This window comes from Mustelus asterias, chromosome 23, assembly GCF_964213995.1.
Source record: "Mustelus asterias chromosome 23, sMusAst1.hap1.1, whole genome shotgun sequence".
NCBI classification, from domain to species: domain Eukaryota; kingdom Metazoa; phylum Chordata; class Chondrichthyes; order Carcharhiniformes; family Triakidae; genus Mustelus; species Mustelus asterias.
In genome coordinates this window covers 26,999,226-27,020,601 of record NC_135823.1, presented here as the reverse complement: position 1 = coordinate 27,020,601, position 21,376 = coordinate 26,999,226, and the positions used below count along the sequence as shown (strand labels likewise).

Here is a 21,376-nt window from a genome sequence, read left to right as displayed (position 1 = left end):
CTGGGATTAGATCCATCTGGAATCAGATCTCCCTGAGATCTGGGATTGGACATCCTCTGGCGATTTTGGGTCAGATTTACTTGGCCCTGCAGCCTGCTCTGGAGTTCTCTGTCTGACTGGAGCTTGTCAATCAGGCTGCCCTCCAGTCAAGGAACCTCTCAGGGCCAAAAGCTTTGTTTCTATCCTGTATTTTTTTTACAGTTTTATAAATGATTAGCAGTAGAGTCACAGTATGAATGTTTACACCACCAATAAATGAATCTTGGAATAGCTGCGTTAAAATCAAAAGGGTGAAAATTGATTGTAGAACAAAGACCACAGAGAGAATTTAACTGATTCACTTGAGTTAAAATCTAGCCCAACAACTCCAAATTGCAGTACTTCTGTTCAGCAATCCTATTAAATTTGTACACTATTTTACCTCAGAAGAAGCAAATTACAGCAGCAAAGTAGAAATTATTAAAATAGATTCTAGTTTCTTGTAATTCCACCTTTAGGTTTCATGATGAAATAACATATATTTTAATAAATAACTTGTTTCAAGAAAATTTAGACGGGTTGACCCAGCTCTAAGTTCAATCAGAGCAAGACAGTTGTATTCTCTCCCATTTTAGTTCCAGTTTGTAATTTAGTTTTATATATTGTATTTTTCAACATACAGGACAGTGCCACCTAGTGCCTGGACAAGAAAGCTAAGATCAAACAGAGAATTACATTTTCAGTGACGAATTTTTAGATAAGATATAAGCCTGGACCATAGTAAATAAGCAAAGCATTTGTGCAGGAGAATAACAATGGATAATTGTGGTCTTTGGAAAGATAATGGTACTGTAAGGGTGACAGCACAATGGGCTGGATACCAAAGCCAACTTAAAGCTACTCAAACTTGTTAATGACACAAAAAGGGAGAGTGGTTGAGACACAGAATGCAGCAAAATGCTCTCAGAAGAATTCAGGTTGATTATGCAGACATATGGCTGATGAAATTTAGACTGCTAAATGAGAAGTATTACACATGGGTCAAAAAATGTGAGTCACAGTATACTGTGAATGGAATTAGCAGAGGTTGATATGGAACGGCACCTGGGAGTAATAGTAGGCATGCCATTTTCAACATCGAGGTAATGTAGTGAAGTAATTTAAAAGGCTATAAAATATGTTTCCAGAACTATGCCAAGACTTGTAGAATGCATTGTTTAAATTAGAATACTGCGTACAATTGGCCACAATGCTGAGATAGTGATATATAATAATGTGTGACAAAATGTACAAAAAATACTTAGTATGTTTACATTTTTTGAACCCAGGTTAAGGTGGATCTTTTCCCTAATTTAGAAGGTGGGAAAAGATTGCTTATCTTTATGAATAAAGGAAGATTTTTTGAGCAAAAATTAATTAAGATAAAAGCTTTGGTCAGGGTGTAATTGGAGACAATGAACTTGAATGGCAAATGAAATTGCAATGTGCAACCAGTTGAGCAAAAATGTTAATAATTCTACTGTAAGATGTACCCCTTTGTACTCCATATCAAGTGTTTACTGTCATTGCATTTTAAGAAAGTTCCTATCACCATTTATAACAGTTAGTTCCTGCAAATTGCATTTTAATCTTAATGAGTAGATGTTTTTGGCACATACGAAAGGAGTGTCATTGTTTAGTTCATGATAAATTGACTGTCTAAAATATAAATTCAACATTATAAATTGGAAGGTTTTTCTCCTGAAAAGCATAAGAGACAGTTTTTCTGGGAGCCTCCGGATGATTTTAAGAATTTCTCGTTAGGAGTACATTTGAGAGAAATCACTTTTCAAAAAACCTTGAAGAAATACTCGCTGAACAGCCACTTGAGTAGAGGAAAGTGAATCCTATTGTGACCATTCTGGTTTCCCATAGAACGTAAGATGCAAAGACAACTGTCTCTTTCGGTACACATCCTAGAAGCTCATGTTTTTCAATTACTGCTCTTTTAACTATAGTATATTATAGTATATAGTAAATTAATAATTTCTAATTAATAATTAATAATTTTACTACAATATATGGTAAGTTAACAATAATAGCACATAGTAAATTAATAATTTAATTTATTTATAAATTAAATTTATAAATAAATGTATTAATTTTAAGAAATCCAAGACCAATGTGATATTTGTGAGTCAATACAAAGACACTGTTTAAATCCTATAAAAATTCTACTTTGCTGCAAGGTAGGATATTTTTTAATCCTTAGCTACATAACCTGAGATGTACACTTATAGAGCAAGAGGGCAGCTGCTTACTTATAGAAAGCCATAAAAACATAAAAAATAGGAGGAATAGGCCATTTGGCCCCTCGAGCATGCTTCACCATTCACTACGATCATGGCTGATCATCTGACTGAAGTGTATATGCCACTGAAAGGGAAAAACATGGACCATAAGAAGTTGCAAAAAGCCATGTACAAAAAAGAATAATGTTTGATTCCAAGTTTAAAGAGGATGAGCTTTGAAGAAAGATTAGAGAAGTTTAGCCTTTACAGTGTGAAAATAAAGTATTTCAGTCGGCAATGCAGTGAAGGCATGAAATGTGCTATAGATAAGATAAACCAATTTTTTTCAAAGTAAATCAAGGATGTAGCACCATAGTAAATTTGTTATTTTAGAGCAGTGAAAGAGGAAAGTTATTTATTCAAGAAATGGTAAATGTTTGGAATAATTTATTGAAAGAGGAAACCTGAACAATCATAAAAGATATTTAACTTACAGCTAATTGTCCTGTTGGGAGAATCATTGTACAGAGGGATGAATTTTTACGGTCTTAATTGTCATTTCTGGTCCGTGAGATTTTTTCTGTCGCTAAATTAAAATTTAAATGCCTTGCAGCGCTTTGAGGTTCTGGGAATCATTGTGTCCTAGGAATTTACCAGTACTAAAACTAAATGACACCAATGAGTGGATAGCCAGGTGCCACTGGGGAGAATATCCATCATAGAAGGGAAATGATGATGGCCTTGAAAGGGTGTGAATTGGGGGCAGGGGCAGGGGTTACATGGACAAGAGGCCCATTGATTTCTCATGGAGATAGTGATGTGGAAGAGGATGAAACTGTGATGGGAGGATAGGGCTACCACAGAAAGGAATGTGTTAGAATCATAGTGAGCACAGAGAGAGGTCCTTTGGCCCATTGGACTTTAGCCTGGTGTTGTGAGACTTCTTGCATTGTATCTGCGCCACAGCCATCAAGCAATTTTCTATTCCAATCTCATTTTCCAGCACTTGGTTCATAGGTGGGACTCAATGTGGTGGCCTCATTGGGGCAAGCATATTCCCCATTGCTAGAACAGATTTATTTTGGAATTCTCCCTCTTGAGAAATGACTTAAGGGCTCAGTTAGGATGATTACTATTATTGCATCTTACTGAAGGTGCGTTGAAGGAAATTATTACCCTTGCACCCTCTTGAAGGCCAAGTCACTGGAGGGACCCAATTTTGTTGTCTCTTTCATGGGGGCCAATCAACATTATCTCCTGCTTCTCCTCCTATTGGTTGGCAGGTGCTCTATTTAAGCGACCAATCACTGGCCACATAGTCGCTTCCCCCTCCTTTTCACCAATGGGAAACCGACGCCTTCCCGCCGCCCGTCCAATCATAACGGAGATCTCCTTTCAACCAATCGGGATGGAAGGACGCGGCCCTAACGGCAGCGAATCAGCGAGCGGGGGAAAGCACGCTGGACCAATCGGAAGTCAGATCTGTCCCGCCCCCTCCAACCACCCAGCGGGACTGCGGACCAATGGGATTCCGGGTTGCGGTGGGCGGGGCGGACCAATGGGCAGCGCGCTCGCCTCCAGCTCGAACCGAAGGAGTTGGTGTGACGGCGGCGGGGGGGCGAAAACGTAAAGTTTCCGTTACAAACCGCCTCAAAACGAGAGGAAAACCCGGCGGAAAGTCACCGGACAAGAGGCTTTTACCTCATAAAATTTAATGTTTTACTCTGGTCCGGGCATTTAAAGTTCTTTTGAAAAAAAAATTTTCTGGTCAGATTAGATGTGCAAATCTAAACCTGAGAGTGTGGAGAGAGCAGAGCGTCCCTTGGTCCCCGCTCCTCTGACTGACTAAACTTCAAAACTCGTTGGCAAAGATATTTTAATTTGTTCGAGTAAAAGTTTGGGAGTCGTTTCAATTATGAGTTGAAACTTTTAACTGATGGGACTTGCCTTTTGAAGATTTGACATTAAAATTTTTTTTTTATAACTCTCGGTTTGGAAGAAGAAGCAGCAAACTTTTAATTCGGAGAGATTAAGTGAATAAAAAAAAACCCCAGACCGTCGGAGTTAATTATCAACCAGGTATTATTTGCAGGAGGCGGGGTGGGAAGTTCCAGGATTGCTGTCTGGAGTTTTCCTCGGACTGCCTGTGGAAAGTGTCCCGAGGATCGGGAAGAAAAAGCGTCCATTTGCACCTCTCTGCCCTTCCTTCGGTCTGTCGGAGCCAGGGTGTCGTATCCCCCACCTCTCCAGGAAATCAGGACTTTATTGGGGGGGGGGGGGGGGGAGAAGAGAAAGATTTCCCCCGCCCAGGACTTTTTCTGGGAGAGAGAGAGAAAAAAAATCAGAGCCCTAATCAGGGAGGTGGCAATTATTTGAAAGGCGGCAAGAGCTTAAACCAAACACGAATCTCCTCCCCAAGGCAACCAGCCAAAAAAAAACAACCCAACTCGGCAGCCGGCTGGTGGATTTCATTCAGTTTAATATCCATATACATGTTCTTTGGGGAAGGAGAAATATCATTGGGTCAGTAAATACCAAAGCCCATCGATTGTTACACAGCCAGCTGACTGGACTAATCGAGGTGATCAACAGATGATGAGAGACGCGAGTTGTGGGCTGCTCGATGCTCGGGTCAGCGCCGTGCTACTTGTGGACACCGATAGGTATCCGGAGGTGATCAGTACCCCGGAGGCTGCAAACTCGGGCCCGGAGACGGCGGTCGGCGATTCCAGCGGGAGGAGGAGTCCGCGCTCCGGGGCGACCAGCCGCGAACTAATTGTCAACCCGGCGACATCCGCGATCAATCACCACCCGGAGGGTCGATGCCAAAGGATGGTCCTGCCGCAGGGACCGCTCGGCAGCCCGCGCCCGGCACCAAGCGGCGGGCTGAGGTCGGTCCAGCAGCGCCTCGATCCGCTCCGCGATCAGCGGGTGGGAATTGCCAAAGAGGACGGGAGTGCGGACCATACAATCAATAACCAAAGGGAAATGAAGCGAGGGCCTTGCTTGAGAGGAGTGATCAATAACCAGATTGGAAACCGAAGTGGCGAGATCGATGCATTGATTATGGGACCGAAATCGGGAGTATTTAGAGGAACAGTCGGATTTGCTGGTGCGAGAGGAAACTTTAATTTGTTTGGATGTTTTGGGAGATTGTGGACGTTTGTGCTGTTTCATGTCCACGTGCTGCAGACCCTGGCCCAAGGTAAGATTAGAGTGCAACATTAAATGAGTCTGATGTTCTCCCAAAGCGGGAAATTGAAGTGATGTTTTGGGACTCGATTTTTAAAAAAATCTTACAGGTGATCACAAGGACCGTCCGGAGTACACGTGTGTATTGCAGTCCCCCACTTTAAATGTTGACATGAAAATGTGAGCAATTTTACAGTTTTCATTTGGTTAATTTGCAACATGCTTGACAGTAAACAAAAAAGTGTCATTTTGCAAGCTGCACAGAGCACACAAGGGTTAAATGTAAAACGTGGAATATATTGCGCTATCAGTTTTCACAGCTTTACTTTCCAAGCTGACTTTGTAACATTAAGAAACAATTATCCACTGGTGGGTGAGTTAATGAGACTGCGTCCTTTTTAGGTTTTTGCCATGGGAACAAAATAAAGAATTGAAATGTTACCAGCCAGTATAAATTAGCACTTCCACTTTTCATCACAGAATTGCAACGCTAAGTAGCAGTCTAATGTTCGTATTTATTTTATCGATTCCGTGCAATCTTTCAATCTCCTTGTTCTGTAGTTTTGAACATTGCATTGTGGAATATTTGTTTTTGTTTATATTTTGTTTTTCCCCCTGTATTTAAACAAACTCCGATGCAGCTAACCGGCAAAAAGTGCTGTTGACATTCGCTTCCTAATCATTATCCCGTCTTACAGAAAGCATTCGAAACCGGCGTGTTTTATCCTGTGAATGAATTGTACCGTATATGGTGTATTGCTGAAGTTCTTTTGCTTGAGGGATACGCCATCATAATTTATATACATGCCTCGTTTATTCAAGTGCCAATGCTCTAAATTAAATTCGTATCCCTGTAAGAAATGATATTAATTTAGCACAAAAGGACTTGTATGTTGTACTCGTGTAACTGTTTTCACACTTCAAAAATGAACCCTTTAAAATTGGAGTGCCTGTCCATTAATTGTAACTTTTTTCTTTTTTGCTATCATTTGTATTCGGATTCACAATCCTGTTTATAATTAGTCTTTTTTTTCAAAAATCTTAACACTTGCCTTGGAGAACAGTTTGAAGTAGTGGATGGATTCACAGGTTGATTAACATCTGACAGGCCACGATGTCAATACTCCTTTCATGGCAATAACTACCTTTTTAATACCAGCTGGTAGGGTGGTTAGTCCTATACAGCAGAACATTTTTATGGGTGCCAATAACACAGTCAATGAGGAGGACCACCCACACCCACCAGACATAAGTCAGAGCTCCAGTGTCCACTTGCTGGGACAGTCTGGAGGAGTGCTAAAGTGCTGCACCTTCTGACTCTGAGGTTGGAATGTTATCATAAAGCCAAAGGCTCATACCATTAATCTTGTTAATTAAAGGTAAATTGGTGATGGGGAAATGCAGCTTTTAGTATGTTATTCAAGATCCTCTGCAATTGAAATTTGGGTTTAATTTTGTGGAATTATTTTGATTGTAAATCCCAAGCAAGGCAGAGACCAGTCGCATATCTTGAGTTTTAACGAAAAATGTTCACAATTAATCCGTACATTTAAGTATCCAGTGCAATGAGTCATAGAATATTAAAGCATAAACATCAAGTCAGTACTGATTTTTTTCAAACTCTCTTCTGGAAGAGAGTCCCCACTGATTAGGAAAATTGCTGGTCACTCCACTATTAAGGAGGGTATAAGATGGAGTTATGGATCCGTTAGGCTGGTGTCTTCTATAGGGAGATGCAGTTGGACAAGCATGAACTGATCAAAGAGCCAGCAAGAATTTGTAGAGGGTAAATTATGCTGAACGAACCTATTTGAATTTTGAGATAGTAAAACTAATGTGGTAGAAAAGGGAGAATTAAAAGCAGTGCTTTATGTGGGCTTCCAGAAGCCATTCAATAAGGTTCCACAAATGAAACTTCTTAAAAAAAAACGAGCACACGAAACTGAAGGCAACTTATGACATGCATAGAGAATTAGTTTGGAGGCAAAGAGCAAGCATCATGGGTATAAACTCCAGTTGGAACGGTGTGATGCACAGTGTGCCCCCAGAGATTGTACTGGGGCCTCAGCTTTTCACCATGCCTGCAAGTGTATTGACAGTTCTAAGTCAGGTGGCATGGGAAATTGTATAATTGGGGAGAATGAGGCTACAAAGGATAAGTGAGTGGTAAAGATATGGGGTATAATATGAGAGATTGCAGAACTCTGAGATTTGAGGGATCACAAGGCTAGTATGCAGGTACAGTAATTAGGAAGATAATAGAATATTATTGTTTTTTGTGCAAGAACTTGAATACAAAAGTAGGGAGGTTAAATTTCAATTGTACAGGACACTAGTGAGACCACATTTGGAGTACTGTGCACAATATTGATCTCCTCCTTTAAGGAAGGATGTGAATAAGTTGGAAGCAGTTCAGGGAAGATTTACTAATCTAATATTTTGAATGGGCAGGTTGTCTTATGGGGAAATATTGGATAGGCCTAGTTTTGCCTCTGCTGGAGTTTAGATGAGTAAGAGGTTAATCGATTGAAACATATAAGATCCTGAGGGACCTCCAGAGGATGGATGTGGAGAGGGTGTTTTCTCTTGTGGGTGAATCTCAAACCAGGGGTGACTGTTTAAAAATGAATCGCTCGTTTAATACAGAGATAAGGAGAATTTTTTTTGAGTGTGGTGGGTCTTTGGAACTCTCTTTCTCAAAAGGCAGTGGAAGCATTGTCTTTGATTTTATGATTGAGGTATGTAAATTCTTGAAGGGGTGAAAAATATCGGGGGTAGGTGGGAAGATGGAATAGAGGTTGTAAATCATCAACATGATCTTAGAATCAAAGAATCCCTACAATGCAGAAGGAGGCCATTCAGCCCAACAAGTCTGCACCAACTCTCTGACAGAACATCTTGACCCAGGCTCACCCCCTGTCGTATCCCCATAACCCCACGCATTTACCCACTAATCACCCTAACCTACACCAATTAGGACACTAAGGGACAATTTAGCATGGCCAATCCACCTAACCGACACACAGAATCCTACAGTGCAGAAGGGGGCCATTCAGCCCATCAAGTCTGCACCGACCACAATCCCACCCAGGCCCTATCCCCATAACCAATGCATTTACCTTAGCCAGTCCCTCTCACCCTAAGGGGCACTCTCACCCTAAGGGGCAATTTGGCATGGCCAATCCACCTAACCCGCACATCTTTGGACTGAGGGAGGAAACTGGAGCACCCGGAGGAAGCCCAAAAAAACACACTGGGAGAATGTGCAAACTCTACACAGACAGTGACCCAAGCCGGAATTGAACCGGGTCCCTGGTGCTGTGAGGCAGCAGTGATAACCACTGTGCCACCATACCACATCTTTGGACTGTGGGAGGAAACCAAGCACTTGGAGGAAATCCACACAGACGCGGGGACAATATGCAAACTCCACAGTCACCCAAGATTGGAATCAAACCCTGGTCCCTGGCGCTCTTATTAAATGATGTGGAGATGCCGGCGTTGGACTGGGGTGAACACAGTAAGAGTTTTAACAACACCAGGTTAAAGTCCAACAGGTTTATTTGGTAGCAAACACCATTAGCTTTCGGAGCGCTGCTCCTTCGTCAGATGGAGTGGAAATGTGCTCTCAAACAGGGCACAGAGACACAGAAATCAAGTTACAGAATACTGATTAGAATGCGAATCCCTACAGCCAGCCAGATCTTAAAGATACAGACAATGTGGGTGGAGGGAGCATTAAGCACAGGTTAAAGAGATGTGTATCGTCTCCAGACAGGACAGCCTGAAAGTCTAGGAGGCAAGCTGTGGGGGTTACTGATAATGTGACATAAATCCAACATCCTGGTTTAGGCCGTCCTCATGTGTGCGGAACTTGGCTGTCAGTTTCTGCTCAGCGACTCTGCGCTGTCGTGTGTCATGAAGGCCGCCTTGGAGAACGCTTACCTGAAGATCAGAGGCTGAATGCCCGTGACTGCTGAAGTGCTCCCCCACAGGAAGGGAACAGTCTTGCCTGGTGATTGTCGAGCGGTGTTCATTCATCCGTTGTCGTAGCGTCTGATTGTCGTAGACAATCTGTCGTAGACGCTACGACAACGGATGAATGGACACCGCTCGACAATCACCAGGCAAGACTGTTCTCTTCCTGTGGGGGAGCACTTCAGCAGTCACGGGCATTCAGCCTCTGATCTTCAGGTAAGCGTTCTCCAAGGCGGCCTTCACGACACACGACGGCGCAGAGTCGCTAAGCAGAAACTGACAGCCAAGTTCCGCACACATGAGGACGGCCTAAACCGGGGGATGTTGGATTTATGTCACATTATCAGTAACCCCCACAGCTTGCCTCCTGGACTTGCAGGCTGTCCTGTCTGGAGACAATACACATCTCTTTAACCTGTGCTTAATGCTCCCTCCACCCACATTGTCTGTATCTTTAAGATCTGGCTGGTTGTAGGGATTCGCATTCTAATTGGTATTCTGTAACTTGATTTCTGTGTCTCTGGGCCCTGTTTGAGAGCACATTTCCACTCCATCTGACGAAGGAGCAGCGCTCCGAAAGCTAATGGTGTTTGCTACCAAATAAACCTGTTGGACTTTAACCTGGGGTTGTTAAAATTCTTGCTCTTATTAAATGACAGAGCAGGCTCAAGGATCCGAGTGGTCCACTCCTAATTCGTATGTTTGTAAAATTGCACTAAAGGATTGTTGGGAACAAAAATAATCCTTTATTTAAAGGGAACTAGAATACATTAGGGTAAAAGTTATGTTGTTGTAATGTTAAGCTCCGACTATCTCAAATTGAAGTCTAATGTTCAGTTCTGGGTTGAACACCTCTGGAGGAAATACGTAGTGGACTTGGAGAGGGTGTGATACAAATCGGTTCACAAATTGATTCTGGGGCTTAAAGGGTTAAATTAAGGATACATTGCCTAGGTCAGTGTTTTTGATTTGATTTATGATTGTCGCATGTATTAATATATAGTGAAAAGTATTGTTTCTTGGATGCTATACAGACAAAGCACACCGTTCATAGAGAAGGAAATTAGAGAGTACAGAATGCAGTGTTACAGTCGTAGCTCGAGTGTAAAGGAAGATCAAATTAATGCGAGGTAGTTCCATTCAAAAATCTGATGGCAGCAGGGAAGAAGCTGTTCTTGAATCAGTTGGTACGTGACCTCAGACTTTTATATCTTTTTCCTGATGGAAGAAGGTGGAAGAGAGAATGTGTGGGGTCCTTAATTATGCTGGCTGCTTTTCCGAGGCAGTTGGAAGTGTAGGCGGAGTCAATGGATGGGAGCCTGGTTTGTGTGATGGATTGGGCTACATTCATGACCTTTTGTAGTTCCTTGCAGTCTTGGGCAGAGCAGGAGCCATACCAAGCTGTGATACAGCCAGAAAGAATGCTTTCTATGGTGCATCTGTAAATGTTGGTGAGAGTCATTGCTGACATGCCAAATTTCCTTAGTCTTCTGAGAAAGTAGAGGCGTTGGTGGACTTTCTTTACTATACTGTCGACATGGGGGGCCAGGACAGGTTGTTGGTGATCTGGACACCTAAAAACATGGAGCTTTCGACCATTTCTACTTCGTCTCCGTTGATGTAGAGAGGGTCATGTTCTCCACTACGCTTCCTGAAGTCGATGACAATCTCCTTTTGTTTTGTTGACATTGAGGGAAAGATTATTGTCGTCGCACTAGTTCACCAGATTCTCTCTCTCATTTCTGTACTCTGTCTCGTTATTGTTTGAGATCCGACCCACTACAGTGGTGTCATTCAGCAAACTTGAAAATCGAGTTGGCGGGGAATTTGGCCACACAGTCATAGAAATCATAGAAACCCTACAATACAGAAAGAGGCCATTCGGCCCATCGAGTCTGCACCGACCACAATCCCACCCAGGCCCTACCCCCCCATTCCTACATATTTACCCACTAATCCCTCTAACCTACACATCTCAGGACACTAAGGGCAATTTTAGCATGGTCAACCAACCTAACCCGCACATCTTTGGACTGTGGGAGGAAACCGGAGCACCTGGAGGAAACCCATGCAGGCCCGAGGAGAATGTGCAAACTCCACACAGACAGTGACCCAAGCCGGGAATCGAACCCAGGTCTCTGGAGCTGTGAAGCAGCAGTGCTAACCACTGTGCTACCACAGTCATAGGTGTATAAGGAGTATAGTAGGGGACTGAGAACACAACTTTGTGGGACACTGGTGGTGAGGATGATCGTGGAGGTATTGTTGCCTATCCTTACAGATGGTGTTGTGTGGGCCCTTGAGTTAAAAGGTAAAGGCAAGATCCTATTGCGGTGCTTAGCATTACCCTTGACCATTTCATCTTGCGTGGTTTTGTTAGTTTGACAGGTCAAGTATCCAAAATCCTCGGAGCTCATCATGTTTCAGTTTTCAGATACTACATATAGAACGAGGTCTACTTGCATCACAATAGCCCTGGCCTCGGCTAGCTTTTGTCTAAAGTAAATAAAGTCGCTAGAAAGGCGAGATGTATCCTTGAATAATAAATACAGCTTGCCTGTAATTTCCCACCATGGCGTCATCTTCAATTCTGCTTGTCGGAGAGGGTTCAAAGTGTTGATGCACTCCACTAGGAAGTCAATGTCATCCTAGTCATCGCTGTTTTTATCAAGTTGTTCTTGACATAACACCATTTCTGCAATTCTCCAGCAGTCAAAAAATGCACAACAGGAGTGTTGTCATTAATTTTAAACACTTTCTTGGTGTCATCTGCCTCCAACATATTCGCATACTCCATTGATCTACCCTTTGCGTAACGAAAGAGCTGGTTTACCAGATTTATTTTCCTTGTTCACATAATAGCCTTCAAAGTCTTTGTTGATATTATCATCTTCAGTGAACGTTGTTGTCGGCCAAAGGTTGTGACAGCTGTTGATCACGGTGTCTTTATCAACATGGCATGAGGCATTAGCCGATGCGTGGATGGCATCCCAAATTCTAAACTCTTGTTGGAAACCTTCCAATTCCAGGCCTCTGTTCATAGCACCTAGCATACTATTCAAGGAGGAGTCCTTGTATTTAGACTTCATGGACCAAAAAAACCGTTATCCATTAGCTGAATTAGTGTTATGTTGCAGGGAAAGTAAACACTGAAAACATTGTTCTTCTCAAATAGTTCAGCAAGGGGATGTGCTAAACAATTGCCCAGGCACAACATGAATTTCAGCTTTCTCCAAGACAAGCAACCTGAGAATGCGCATGTACCTTTGGTACAAGGCAATTGTGAAACCAATCCAAAAACATGTCCCTGGTTACCCAGGCTTTCTTATTGGCATAACAATGGACAGGTAATGCCTGAACTCTGTTTAAGTACCTGAGACGTCTGCTGTTCTTGATGACAGCCGTTTGTACATTTGTATGTGCCAGCTGCATTGGTACATCCAAGAAAATAAGTTTGTAGTATCTTTAACACCCATTGGTGCACACTTCTCAGCCATTGCTAGCATTTTCCTGGGGATGTACAACCAGAATAAGCTTGTTTCATCAGCGTTGCAATCTCTTCAGCTAAGAAGGTTTATTTGAAATTAACATAGCAAACTTGTTGATAAACGTTTTCAACAACATCATGGTCTGCAGATGCTTTATAATTTCAAATTTTCAAAAGCTTGTTACTATGACACTTGTTGAATTTCTGAAACTAACCTGTCATGTATACACACTCATCTTCAAGCCTCAGTTCTTTATGATATATCGTGGCTTGCTGCATGATCAGTGGGCCAGTCAGTGGAAGCCTTTCACTCCTATGTTGACCAATCCACTCCATTATAACAGGATCGTGTTCATCCAATATAAAATTTCAACAGTTTGTCTTTCTGCTTCTTTAAATCGTGTAAGGTGCTAATACCACCCTATCCTCCTCCCTCAATTGCCTCACTGATGTACCATGGTCAAGTTTATGCAACAATGCTTACTTCGCAATTGGTGACAAATTATGCTTCCTTTTCTCATTGTTAGCTATCTGGTCCTTTTGCCATGTTTTGTTGCAACTTTTGTGGTAAACAGTGCAGACGAACAACTAGGCGTACAATGCTAAGCGCCGGATGTGGTTGCCGAAGTTTTTGTCAGCTCAAATCATATGGGCTTGGTTTAGGGAATTCCTGCACCATAGGTCGATGAGATTTTTGGGTGTGATCAGTTTTCTGATTTACGGATAAAGGATCTTTGACCTGTATGAATAGAATTCCTACAATGCAGAAGGAGGCCATTTGGCCCATCGATTTGTACTGATCCTCTGAAATTGTACCTGCCTCTACTACTGCCTCTGGCAGCTTGTTCCAGACACTCATCACCCTCTGTGTGGAAAGAATTGCCCCTCTGGACCCTTTTGTATCTCTTCCTCCTCACCTTAAACCTATGCCCTCTAGTTTGAGACTCCCATACCTTTGGGAAAAAATGTTGATTATCTAACTGATCTATGCCTCTCATTATTTTAAAGACCTATAAGATCACCCCTAAGTCTCCTATGCTCTAGGGAAAAGAATTCCAGTCTATCCAGCCTCTCCTTATAACTCAAACCATCAAGTCCCGGTAGCATCCGAGTAAATCTTCTTTGCACTCTTTCTAGTTTAATAATATCCTTTCTATAATAGGGTGTCCGTGAGACTCACCTCCTGTTCTCTCTGTTTTTACCAAACTGCTGATCACTGAACTTCCTTTCCTAGCCCCATGTTAGTTGATGTTGTAAACAGTTCTCTTGATTCATCAGTTATCCCCTATCTTCAAGAAAACAACCCACGACCTCAATCTCCTTGCAAATTGCCATCTAATCTCCCTCGCCATTCCAAAGTCCTTGAACGTATATTGTCACCTCCCAAATCTGTTCTCATTTTCCCCAAAACTCTATGTTTGAATCTCTCAATCACTCTTCCACTCTTGTTACAGTACCAAATGGCTCTTGAAGTCACAAATAGCATCCAATATGGCTGTATCAGATAAACTTTCCCTCCTTGACCTGTCTGCAGCCTTGTCATGGTTGACCACATTCTTTCCTCCAGTGAGTCTCCACTGCCAGCCAACTGCTCTCATGTGATTCAATTATTACTTATCTCACCATAGCCAGAGCGTCAGTTACAATGATTGTCCTTCTTGGTTCAGCATCTTTACCTTTTGGTGTCTCCCAAGGATCTATCCTTGCTCCTCTTCGATTTATCATCCTCCATGCTGCCCCCTCAACAACATCATATAAAGACTTGACTAATTCTGGCTGGCTTCTTGCATCCCATCCTCTGTACACTTGGTCACCCAAACTCTATTGCACCAAGTCCTGTTCTATCACCCCTGTGCTCATTGCCCTACATTGGCTCCCAGTCAAGCAATGTCTTAATTTAAAATTCTCATCTTCATTTTCAAATCTCTTAATCATCTCACCACTAACTAGCTGCATTCTGCTCGAACCCCACAACCCTTTGAAATATCTATGCTTCTCCAATTCTGGTCTCTTGTGCAACAATGGTAACTATGCCTTCAGTTACTGGAATTCCTTCCCTAATCCTCTCTGCCACTATCACTTTCCTCTTTTATGAAACTCCTTAAAAACAAACTCTTAAACCAAGCTTTTGCTAGTCTGACCTAATATTTTCTGTGTGGTTCTGTACAAATTTGGTTTTATAATGCCCTTGTGGCATGCCTTGGCATTATATAAATATAAGTTGATTAAAGGAATTGATAGGGTAGATGGAGAGAAACTATTTCCTCTGGGCTAGTGAGAACAAGGGGGACTATCCTTAAAGTTGGAGCTTGGCTGTCCATGTTGGGCAGCACTTTTTCACACGAAGAATTATGGAAATGTAGAACACTCTGCTCCATAAAGTTATTGAGGCTGGATGAATTGAAACTGTAAAGACCTAGGCAAGAGTCATTGAAGGCCGTGAACCATGGTGAGTCGATAGAGTTAATACTTATCAGTCTAGTTTAACTAATCACTCTTCAGTTGTTCTTGTGATAAACTTCTGTCACATTATTTCTAGCAATGGAAGTGATATTATAAACCGTTATAACCTTGAACTTTGGAGTACAGTGAAAACATTGAATTTAGCTGGCTATACTGTCAGAATATAAACCAAAAGTCAAAAATTTGTTGGGCTAAATTTGTTAAGCTTTCTTTTGTTTAGATCAGTGTTTCATGTATCTTCTACATTGCCTATATTTACAATGGTGACTATACTCCTAAAGTACTTCATTGACTATGAAGTGCTTTGAGACTTTTGGTCATGAGAAATGCAAGTCTTTTTTCTCATTTTGAAATCTGGCTTTTGAATAAAATAGGTGTAGTAAGATTGTGTACTGGTCATGTAATTAAGTTCATATCATGTAGTATGTTCCATCTATTTTATCTAAGAATTTAATAAAGCTGTGAAACTTTGAAAAATGTTTGACCAAAAGCATCATTACTCATGAAATTTGCTGGCTTGTTTTTGGTTCCAGACATATTTCGTCTGAGATTATGATGTTTTAACCAAAATCCCTTTTTAACTCCCTAGAGTTCCAAATGCATGGATGGAAAGGTTAGTCAAAGAATTGTGTTGAAAACCTGAGAACAAAAGCAAGACGTAACTCAGCTTCATGGCCACAAATCAAAATGCTCCCCTATCTCCAGTTTCTTTAACAGGTTTTCAAGATACAGCTGCAGTATTATAATTAGCGAGTTAGATTCAGTACTTGGTGTGCCTAAATTTTCCATTGAAAATGAAAGTTACCTAAAGTGAGAACACTTAGTACCAGAGTGGAAGCGTATTGGCAATACTTAGGAAATGAAGAGCATACATATAAGCTTACATTCAAAGTTGCTGGTGCTCATTGAAATTGGGCAGCATGCCAATCGATTGGCAAATAGTCATGTGATATCTCCCTTTAATAAAATGAAGTAATGAATCTTCAGTTTACAGACTGCTGAGGCTTATGCAGTTGTGGGGAAAATGATCAAGGCTTTAATGAGGTATCGGAAAGTGTATAAATTGGAAGGGGAGATTTCATTTAGAGAGCACCAGCATGGGTCAGAAGAAACCACCGGCATTTGAACAATTAATGATTTTCCAAGAGATTATTGTTGGGTTGATAAAGATTTCGTAACGGGCATTGTCTCATTAGACTTCAAGAAAGAACAAACTTTCATTTTTGTGTTATTTAAGATAAGACCATTCATGCCGAAGTAGGCCATTCAGCCTGCTCCACCATTCAATGAGATCATGACTGATCTGAAATAATCCTCAACTCCACTTTCCTGCCTTATCCCCATACCCTTGATTCCCTTCCTGATTAAAAATGTCTACCTCAGCCTTGAACATACTTAACAATTTAGCCTCTACAGCTCTCTGCAGTACAGAATTCCACAGATTTATTTTCTTCTGAGAGAAGAAATTCTTCCTTATCTCTGTCTTAAACGGATGACCCTTGCTCTGAGTTTATGCCCTCTGGTCCTACACTCTCCCATAAGGGAAACAACCTCTCAGTATCTACCCTGTCAAGCCCTCTGAGAATACTATATGTCTCAATAAGTTTGCCACTCATTCCTCTAAACTCTAATGAGTACAGGACCAACCTACTTAATCTCTCCTTGTAAGAAAACTCCTCTATATGATCAACCTATTGAACCATCTTTGGACTGTCTCCAATGCCAGTATACCTTTCCTTAGAAAAAGGGGCTAAAACTGCTCACAGTATTCCAGGTGTGGTCTAATTCATAATTTGGCTATTCCAACATACTTTTATGACAGCCAGCTCATTACATTTTCAATTATAGTCACTTTTGTCAGGTAAACAAATACAGCCAAAATACATACAACTTTGCTGTGGGTTGAAGGATATATGTTAGCTAGGACATGAGAATTCTCCTACTTTTAGAAGATCTCTTGCAAAGGCAAATATGACATTATTTTGAAACCTGATCTAAAAGTGACACATTCTGAATTCTTAACCTAGCTTCTTTGCACAAGTCTTATGGTGGGCCCTGAACTTGTCTTTTGATGCAGAAGTAATTGATACCATTGAGGTAATCTGACATTTGATGCTGAGAACAGGCTGGTTCATAAGGTGTTTGCCTATAGTGTAGGAGGTCAAGTATTAGACTGGATTGATGTATTGTTGAAAGCTAAGTAACAATAATATGTTGTAATGTTATGTTGTTGGAGTGGAAACCAGTGGAATCTCATAAGATTTGAGTGTAACGTTTGTAAATGATTTAGAGATGGAATATTGTAATCCTAACCAAAGACTACATAGATGTTGATAGGTTAGGCCAATGGGCAGAGAGGTGTCAGATGGAGTTCAGCATGGATAAGTATAGAGTCATGAGATTGGATTGAATAACTGAATATTGATTCATACAATCATAGAATCATAGAGATTTACAGCAAGGATACAGGCCCTTCAGCCCAACTTGTCCATGCCACCCTTTCTTTTAAAACCCCTAAGCGAGTCCCAATTGCCCGCATTTGACCCTTATCCCTCTATACTCCATCTTACCCATGTAACTGTCGACAAAATTGTACCTGCCTCTACTACTACCTCTGGCAGCTTGTTCCAGACACTCACCACCCTCTGCGTGAAAAAATTGCTCCTCCGGACCCTTTTATATCTCTCCCCTCTCACCTTAAATCTATGCCCTCTAGTTTTAGACTCCCCTACCTTTGGGAAAAGATATTGACTATCTAGTTGATCTATGCCCCTCATTATTTTATAGACCTCTATAAGATCACCCCATAGCCTTCTACGCTCCAAAGAAAAAAGTCCCAGTCTATCCAACCTCTCCTTATAACTCAAACCATCAAGTCCCGGTAGCACCCTAGTAAATCTCTTCTGCACTCTTTCTAGTTTAATATCCTTTCTATAATAGGGTGACCAGAACTGTACACAGTATTCCAAGTGTGGCCGTAACAATGTCTTGTACAACTTCAACAAGATGTCCCAACTCCTGTATTCAATGTTGTGACCAATGAAACCAAGCATGCGGAATGCCTTCTTCACCACTCTATCCACCTGTGACTCCACTTTCAAAGAGCTATGAACCTGTACCCCTATATCTCTTTGTTTTATAACTCTCTCCAACACCCTACCATTAACTGAGTAAGTCCTGCCCTGGTTCAATCTACCAAAATGCATCACCTTGCATTTGTCTAAATTAAAACTCCATCTGCCATTCGTTAGCCCACTGGTCCAATTGATCAAGATCCCATTGCAATCCGAGATAACCTTCCTCAACATTAATTCAAGACCTCGTTAAGTTTCATGGTATCAGGTCTAATGTGAGCAAGGAAACCTCTTGCTGATTGCCCTCTCCCTCCCTTCCTATACCGTTGAATTGATACAGCTCCATGTTGAATGACACTTGGAGGAAGCATATTATTGCCATATTAAATGGTTGAGGTGACAGACTAGGTAATAAATTTGAGGGGTTTAATGGATAGGTTGCTAAAGTTGTTAGTTCCACATTCTGAAGAAGTGACAAAAGTACAGATTGGATGTCCCAATCTGGCATCTTCTAGACCAAGACTGTGCTGGATGTTTGATTTTCTAAGTTTTTCGAGTCCCCTGATTATTACCCCTATGTTACACTGGCTGCTGAAGCTACATTTCAGTTGTCCATGGTCGATTGTTTGCCCAGTCACATTTTCCTTGCACAAGTGTTTCTTGTAGATAATACTCTGATGCAAGGAAGTTTGATCATTAATCCTCAAGTCTTCAAAATTTCCACCCCGTTTTTTTGCAGGAGCGTAGGAATAGGACCAACATGCCATTTTAAACATGTCTAATTATTAGACAGTTACATTTTGGACATCCAACCTGCTGTTAAAATGCAATGACTAGTTAAAAGTGTAGAATAACCAAAGTGAAATTTTATTTTGTTTTGGCGAGTGAATAAGGAAGATCTATGCCCCTCATTATTTTATAGACCTCTTGGTTTCATTGGTCACAACATTGAATACAGGAGTTGGGACATCTTGTTGAAGTTGTACAAGACATTGTTACGGCCACACTTGGAATACTGTGTACAGTTCTGGTCACCCTATTATAGAAAGGATATTAAACTAGAAAGAATGCAGAAGAGATTTACTAGGGTGCTACCTAGGGACTTGATTGTTTGAGTTATAAGGAGAGGCTGGATAGACTGGGACTTTTTTCTTTGGAGCGTAGAAGGCTGAGGGGTGATCTTACAGAGGTCTATAAAATAAATTATTCAACTGGGAGTCCTCAACATTAATTCAAGACCCCATTAAGTTTCATGGAAGAAGGTCTAATGTGAGCAAAGAAACCTCCTGCTGATCGCCCTCTTCCTCCCTTCCTGTACCGTTGAATTGATACAGCTCCATGTTGAATGCCACTTAGAGGAAGCATTGAAGGTAGCAAGACACAGAATATACATACACTAGACAGGGACTTCAGTATATAAAGAGTGACTCCTGAAAGACATAGCAAGACTGAATCTGAGCGGGTCCGACACCAACAAAGAACTCACTTGATCTGTCCCTCACCAGTCTACCCATCATAAAGGCATCTGTCCAGGACTATTGGAAGATGCCACATGTCCTTTATTCACCCGTCTGTTACCTTCTGTCATGTGACAGTACTACGGAGCAGATTGTAAAATAGATCTACCAGTTTAAATGGATATCCATGATGTGTTGTGGTCATAGTAGCAGTAGCAGAATGGTATTAGACAATATTCTGTAATCTCATGACATGGTATATCCCTCTTTCTACCATTATCATTAAGCCAATGAGTGCAGAAAACATGCCAGAAAGTTAGGTGCTCACCTGATGAAGGTGCAACATAGATCTACAAACATGCTAAACAATTGAGGCAACATGCAAAAGACAGAGCTAAGTAATCCCACAACCAATAGATCAGATTAAAGTCTTGCAGTCTCGTCGCATCCAGTCATAAATGGTGGTCGATAATGAAAAAGTGAATGAGAGGAAGTGGCCCCAATAATATCCCCATGCTTAATGGTAGTATAGTGCAGCATGAGTTCAAAAGCCGAAATCTGAAGCATTTGCAACAGATTTGCTGAGTGGATAATCCATCATGGCCTCCCTGAGATTCCCACTATTGTGATTGCGAGTCTTCAGCCAAATCAATCGGCTGAAGACTGGCATTCAATTCAATTTCACCGAGTAATATCTAGAAACAACTGAGCATGTGCTGGTAAGTGGCATGTATCAATTCACTTCACGCAAGTGGCAGACAATGACCATTTCAAACAAAAGAAAATCTAACCATCTCCCCATGACATTCACCAGCTTTAGCATCAGTAAATAGTCCATCGATATCCTGGGATTCACCATTGACTAGAAACTGAATTGGACTAGATACTGTGGCTACAAGAGAGGCCAGAGGTTGGGAATTCTTTGGTGAGCGACGGACCACCATCTATAAGGCACAAATTAGAAATGTGATGGAGTGCACTCCACTTGCCTAGAAGAATGAAGCCCCAAGAACAATGAAGAAGCTTGACACCATCCAGCCGGTTGTTGCCGAGGTGGACAAGGGCAGCAGATACATGAGAACACCACCACCTGCAAGTTCCTTTCCAAGCCCCCCACCATTCTGACTTAGATATATATTGCTGTTCCCTCGGTGTCACTGGGTCAAAATCCTGGAACTCCTCTCTACCCCAGTCCCAAACAGCATTAACTACACTGTACACGGCAATAGTTCAAGAAGGTGACTCTCCACTGCTTGCTTGAGGGCAATTTGGGGATGGACAATAAATTTTGGCCTTTCCAGTTGTAGCATTGCAATTGCCACCTGAGTTGAAATGAGTTAACTTAGTATTGTCCAAAAAATAGACGTCTTGCGTTCATCTTGTCCAGAGTAATACCTATTGAATGAACTCTCATCTGATTTTAACAACAAATCTCTAAAATAAATTGATACATTATCTAATTGATTTGAAGTACTT

General features: G+C 41.5%; 1 protein-coding gene across 1 annotated transcript in view; it reads left to right on the top strand.

Annotated features, from left to right (window-relative positions):
• Nucleotides 1-3,901: 3,901 nt before the first annotated feature.
• The window catches only part of sdk1a (sidekick cell adhesion molecule 1a), an 839,938-nt gene continuing 822,463 nt past the window's right edge, over nucleotides 3,902-21,376 (top strand). The window contains exon 1 of the mRNA XM_078240149.1: nucleotides 3,902-5,454. Within this exon, the coding sequence (XP_078096275.1) occupies nucleotides 4,842-5,454 (613 nt within the window). The 5' untranslated portion in view covers nucleotides 3,902-4,841. The remainder of the gene's footprint in view (nucleotides 5,455-21,376) is intronic.